At 43.2% G+C, this 6,314-nt stretch overlaps 1 protein-coding gene across 25 annotated transcripts in view; it reads left to right on the forward strand.

Annotated features, from left to right (window-relative positions):
• The window catches only part of DEPDC5 (DEP domain containing 5, GATOR1 subcomplex subunit), a 165,925-nt gene that overhangs the window by 39,046 nt on the left and 120,565 nt on the right, over positions 1-6,314 (forward strand). For all 25 annotated transcript variants that reach the window (XR_004262222.1, XR_004262223.1, XM_032256541.1 and 22 more), the window contains 3 exons: positions 2,797-2,931; positions 4,385-4,446; positions 5,061-5,134. Coding sequence is in view for 23 of the 25 variants with exons in the window: in XM_032256541.1 (XP_032112432.1) it covers positions 2,797-2,931; positions 4,385-4,446; positions 5,061-5,134 (271 nt within the window). In the remaining 2 variants the exon portion in view is untranslated. The remainder of the gene's footprint in view (positions 1-2,796; positions 2,932-4,384; positions 4,447-5,060; positions 5,135-6,314) is intronic.

Consider the following 6,314-nt stretch of genomic DNA (forward strand, 5'->3'; position numbering starts at 1 on the left):
TTTTAAGTAAATAGGCTGAGTGTGTGGCTCACACCTGTAATTCCAACATTTTGGGAGGCCTAGGAGGTTGGATCACGAGGTCAAGAGATTGAGACCATCCTGGCCAACATGGTGAAACCCACCTCTACTAAAAATACAAAAATCAGCTGTGCATGGTGGTGCGTGCCTGTAATCCCAGCTACTCAGGAAGCTGAGGCAGGAGAATTGCTTGAACCTGGGAGGTGGAGGTTGGAGTGAGCCGAGATTGCACCATTGCGCTCCAGCCTGGGCAACAAGAGCAAAACTTCGTTTCAAAAATAAATAGATGAATAGGCCAGCTGTGGGAAGAGACATGCAGGGAAATCACTTAAACCTGGGAGGCAGAGGTTGCAGTGAGCTGAGATCGCACCACTACATTCCAGCCTAGGCGATGGGATGAGACTGTTTCAATCAATCAATCAATTTTTTTTTTTTTTTTTTGCTCTTCCTTTTGGGATGGAGTTTCGCTCTTGTTACCCAGGCTGGAGTGCAATGGCGCGATCTCGGCTCACCGCAACCTCCGCCTCCTGGGTTCAGGCAATTCTCCTGCCCCAGCCTCCTGAGTCGCTGGGATTACAGGCACGCGCCACCATGCCTAGCTAATTTTTTGTATTTTTAGTAGAGATGGGGTTTCACTATGTTGACCAGGATGGTCTCGATCTCTTGACCTCGTGATCCACCCACCTCGGCCTCCCAAAGTGCGGGGATTACAGGCTTGAGCCACCGCGCCTGGCCTTAATCAATCAATTTAATTATGTTACTAGAATTCAAATATGGAGAGCTGTATCAAGTAAAAAAGGATATCCTTCTCTTGCCCCCCAGTGTCAGTCCTCTTTTAAGAGGAACCATTGTTAGTAGTATGGTATGATTTCTTCCAAATGTTTATCCTAGCATTTATGTGATAGCTGAAATATATTGTTTACAAATAACAAAAATGTACTGAGTTAAACAAAAAGGGAAATTTACTGTAAGAATACAGAGGCTTAAATGGAGCAGCCAGGAAAGGTTCAAATACTATGTTAAAGAACCTTATTGGCTCTGGGAACCATAGCCGCAGGAATTCTGAGAGCTATATTTAGCTTCCAGCAAACCTGTCTCTGCTCTGTGTTCAGAATTCACATTCATGGTAGAGAGAGGCTGAGCTGCCCAGCTCCAGTGTCCATCTGCCCCTGGCCAGAGGTGGAAGTAATGATGTGCCTTCATGTCACTGTGTAGATCACCTTCCCACATGTCTGTACTGAGGTGCTGGGGAATTCTAGAGCATGATATCTTCTATTAGTAAATCTTCTTGGCTTATTTGAATATCACTGATTTTTCATAGTACAAATCATAGAGGCTAGAAATAAAAAGCGACATGCCAGATTTACAAAGTCATCCCAAGATTTTGGTCTACTCTCTTAAATAGTGTCTTAAATTTATACTGTCTAATATAATCTAATTGTATAATTAATATATAAATATTAAAATAAGGCCGGGCGTGGTGGCTCATGCCTGTAATCCCAGCACTTTGGGAAGCCGAGGCAGGTGGATCATGAGGTCAAGAGATCGAGACCATCCTGGTCAACACGGTGAAACCCCGTCTCTACTAAAACTACAAAAAATTAGCTGGGCATGGTGGCGCGTGCCTGTAGTCCCAGCTACTCAGGAGGCTGAGGCAGGAGAATTGCTTGAACCCAGGAGGCGGAGGTTGCGGTGAGCCAAGATCATGCCATTGCACTCCAGCCTGGGTAACGAGCGAAACTCCATCTCCAAAAAAAAAAAATATATATATATAAAATGAAATGATATATAATATATAAAATAATATAATCAAAGATTTACTATAGACTCATTTATGGATAGTTTAACAGCATGAATTTTTTTTTTTTTTTTTTTTTTTTTTGAGACAAGTTGAGACAAGTCTCTTGTCACCCAAGCTAGAGTACAGTGGCATGATCTCAGCTCACTGCAGCCTCTGCCTTCCAGGTTCAAGTGATTCTCCTGCCTCAGCCTCCCAAGTAGCTGGGATTAGAGGCGCCCACCACTATGTCCAGCTAAGTTTTGTATTTTTAGTAGAGATGGGGTTTTACCATGTTGGCCAGGCTGGTCTTGAACCCCTGACCTTTGGTGAGGAGGTTTAGACTCAGCCTTCCAAAGTGGTGGGATTATAGACATGAGCCACCGAGTCTGGCCTTTTTTGTTTGTTTGTTTTGAGACAGGGTCTTGCTCTGTTGCCCAAGCTGGAGTGCAGTGGCACTATCTCAGCTCACTGCAACCTCTGCCTCCTGGGCTCTAGCAATTTTTCCACCTCAGCCTTCCAAGTAGCTGGGATTGCAGGTACACACCATCATGCCTGGCTAAGTTTTGTATTTTTTGATAGAGATGGGGTTTCACCATGTTAGCCAGGCTGGTCTCAAACTTCTGATTTCAAGTGATCCACCTGCCTCGGCCTCCCAAAGTGCTGGGATTACAGGCCTGAGCCGCCATGCCCAGCCCTAACAGTATGAAATCTGAGCATTTAAGGCTGCACAGGGCAAGTATTAGGCATCAGTGAGGGGTATTAACAAAGATGACAGTGACTTATTCCTGTGGTCAAGTAGCTCTTAATATAGAAGAGGAAAGACAGATGTGTATATATATTTAACTAGAATGTGGCAGTTGCTATGGATAGAAATGCTCTGAGATAATTCAATAAAGATATGTTTTAAAAAAATGCTCTGAGAGTGCAGAGATACTTGCCTATAACGGTTTCTGAAAAACTGTAACATCATTATTGTGGAATTTTTGTTTTATTTCAAGTGTTTGATAAGCACTACATCAACCGAAATTTTGACCGAACGGGGCAGATGTCAGTGGTTATCACGCCTGGGGTGGGTGTCTTTGAAGTGGACCGCCTACTCATGATCTTGACCAAGCAGCGGATGATAGATAATGGTAATGCTCCCTGGTTTGTGCTCTGTCTCCACATGTTCCTAGCCTGATTTAACATTAGAACTCTGAGCTTCACTGGCTTCTTAGAGTGTGAGGAGTTCTAAGTAGTGTTCTGTGTGTCACAACATCTGTGGATGTCAATAGGTGTCAGGTGGTCAAATCAGTTTGAGAAGTGCTGGGTTATGCAAAGATAAGCCGGTTCCATAATTACAGGTCTTCTTCAGTTTTTAATATATTAGTGTAGGTTGTTTTTCTTTAAAGGGTGTATCAGGGTGCTCTGAGCTCTCCAAACATATTTGGCACTAGAGAAGCCTTCCTGGAGGGAATATTTCAAGGGACCCGTATGCTGTCAGCCGATTTTGGGATGCACTATCAGATAATCTAGTCCAGTCCTCTCTCCATGATGTGTCTCATATCCCCAACTCAACCCCATATCCCCCAGTTTGATTTGTTTCATCAACAAGATGGAGTTGGCAAGCTGAGGCAGTAGAATTGCTTGAACCCAGGAGGTGGGGGTTACAGTGAGCTAAGATTGTGTGCCACTGCATGTCAGCCTGGGCAGCAGAGGGAGACTGTCTCAAAAAAAGAAAAAATGGAGTTTAGAAAGTAAATTCTGATGCCACTGAAGAAGCTCTGTTAAGTGATGTGGTTTGTTTTACCTTTTTTTTTTTTTTTTTTTTTTTTTGAGGCAGAGTTTCACTCTTGTTGCCCAGGCTGGAGTGCAGTGGTGTGATCTTGGCTTATCAAAACCTCTGCCTCCCGGGTTCAAGTGATTCTCCTGCCTTAGCCTCCTGAGTAGCTGAGATTATAGGCAGGCACCACCACGCCCAGCTAATTTTCTATTTTTAATAGAGATGGCATTTCTTCATGTTGGTCAGGCTGGTCATGAGTTCCTGACCTCAGATGATCCACCTGCCATGGCCTCCCAAAGTGCTGAGATTACAGGTGTAAGCCACCACACCCGGCCTTTTTTTTGAATTTTTAGTAGAGATGGGGTTTCACCATGTTAGCCAGGCTGGTCTTGAACTCACAACCTCAGGTGATCCACCCACCTCTGCCTCCCAGAGTGCTGGGATTACAGGCATGAGCCACTGTGCCCAGTCTGTTTTACTTTTTACTGAGATATTATAAAAGTTACTATTCCTTTCTGGCCTTAAAATTTTAGAGATGGAAGCTTGGTTGTCTTTTTTTTAAACAAATCATGTCCTTTAGGACAGTCAAAGGCTAATTGTCAAGCACTAAATAGTGCCAGGTTAGGAAGGGACTTGAAAAAGAGGAAACAGACAAAATGCATGTATTTACTTCTTTGCTGCATAGGCAGTACTGTGAGGTTATAAATCATACAATGGTAAGTCAGCTTTGCCTAATGCCCAGTTAAATAACATGATTTATAGATAGGGATGCTTATTTCTGCCATTCTGCCCCTGCAACTCTTTTTGTCCTTTCTTTTTTTTAGGAATTGGCGTCGACTTGGTGTGCATGGGAGAGCAACCATTACATGCTGTCCCATTGTTCAAGGTAACCGGATTTTGGGTTTGCTTGCTAAAGGTCAGTTTGATTATAGTTAGAAAGAGAAAAAATTCAGGGGCTGTGGCTCGTGCTTGTAGTCCCACTTACTCAAGAGGCTGAAGTCGGACGATCCCTTGAGCCCAGGAGTTTGAGTATAGTTTGCTATGACCATGCTTATGAATAACCACTGCACTCCAGCCTGGGCAGCAAAGCAAGACTCCATCTCTAAAAAAGTTTTTTTAAAAACCTGAAAAGTGGCCGGGCACAGTGGCTCACTGCTTGTAATCCCAGCATGTTGGGAGGCTGAGGTGGGTGGATCACCTGAGGTCAGGAGTTCGAGACCAGCCTGGCCAACATGGCAAAACCCCACCTCTACTAAAAATACAAAAATTAGCCTGGCATGGTGGCGCATGCCTGTAATCCCAGCTACTAGTGGGGCTGAGGCAGGCGGATCACTTGAACCTGGGAAGTGGAGGTTGTGGTAAGCTGAAATCATGCCACTGCATTCCAGCCTGGGCAACAGAGCAAGACTCCGTCTCAAAAAACAAAAACAGAGAAGTTAGATCAGTTCCACATCCTACTTGTTTTGTAGCTTATCAGTGCTCTAACTTTTCTCCTTGCAGCTCCATAATCGGAGTGCTCCCCGGGATTCTCGTCTGGGTGATGACTATAATATCCCTCACTGGATAAACCACAGGTGGGTGCGATCTCGATCAATAGTAGGTGATAAGAGTTTTGGACAGCTTCCTTGCCATTTTTCTTTAAATTTAAGTTCTTGTTACAGCACTAAACCTTTTGTCAAGCAAATGTGGAAACGAAGTTCTCGCATTTGCTTAAAGCTCTCTACACATAAAGCAGTAACAATGTCATAGGAACAGTCTATGATCAAAAAGAGTAAAAACAAAATTTGAAGGACTTACTTCCACTGCTGTTCCCAAGTCCTACTATTCCCAACTCTCACAGATTGTAGAAGACCAACATTTGTGCCTGACCTCAATTTTTGTTTTTTTAAGTTATCTCCTACTGAAAGGGAATTTTGTTTTTTTGAGACAAGGTCTTGCTCTGTTTCCCAGTCTGGTCTCAAACACAGCTCACTGAAGCCTTTACCTCCCAGGACAAAGTGATCCTCCCACCTCAGCCTCTCAAGTAGCTGGGTCCGTAGGTGTGCACACCAGGCGTGGCTAATTTAAAAAAAAAAATTGTAGAGATAGGCTCTTGCCATGTTGCCCAGGCTGGTCTCAAACTCCTGGACTCAAGCAATCCTCCCACCTCAGCCTCCCAAAGTGTTGGGATTAGAGACATGAACCATTGTGCTGGGCCTCTGGTGAGGTCATTTTCATTTATTTATTTATTTATTTATTTTTGAGATGAGGTTTCACCATGTTGGCCAGGCAGGTCTCCAACTCCTGACCTCAGGTGATCTGCTTGCCTTGGCCTCCCAGAGTGCTGGGATTACAGGCATGAGCCACCGCACCTGGCTTTCTTTCTCCATTTATTTATTTATTTTTACTTTTTTTGGAAGTCTTTTTTTTTAAAAGTGTCTCCTTTATACTGAGATGCTGTTATAGTCTTTCTCATCTTGTGTTTATGTTACCATTATTTTTAAAACTTGGTTAATGGTTCAAAAATCTTAGGTAAAATGCAAGTATTTTGAGTTTTTTTTTTAAATTTGTTTCAGAGTAAATTCTTTTTTTTTGTCAGCCTCTAGTTTTGTTTCTTTGTTTTAGAGAGAGAGAGAGAGAGAGAGAGGTAGATGGAGGTCTTCCTATGTTGCCCAGGCTGGCCTCAAACTCCTGGCCTAGGCATGAACCACTGTTCCCTGCCTCTAATTATTTTTGATTTTGTAATCTTTTTTTTTTTTTTTTTTTTTTTTTTTT

This window comes from Sapajus apella, unplaced genomic scaffold, assembly GCF_009761245.1.
Source record: "Sapajus apella isolate SASKATOON/1434 unplaced genomic scaffold, GSC_monkey_1.0 scaffold95, whole genome shotgun sequence".
NCBI lineage: Eukaryota > Metazoa > Chordata > Mammalia > Primates > Cebidae > Sapajus > Sapajus apella.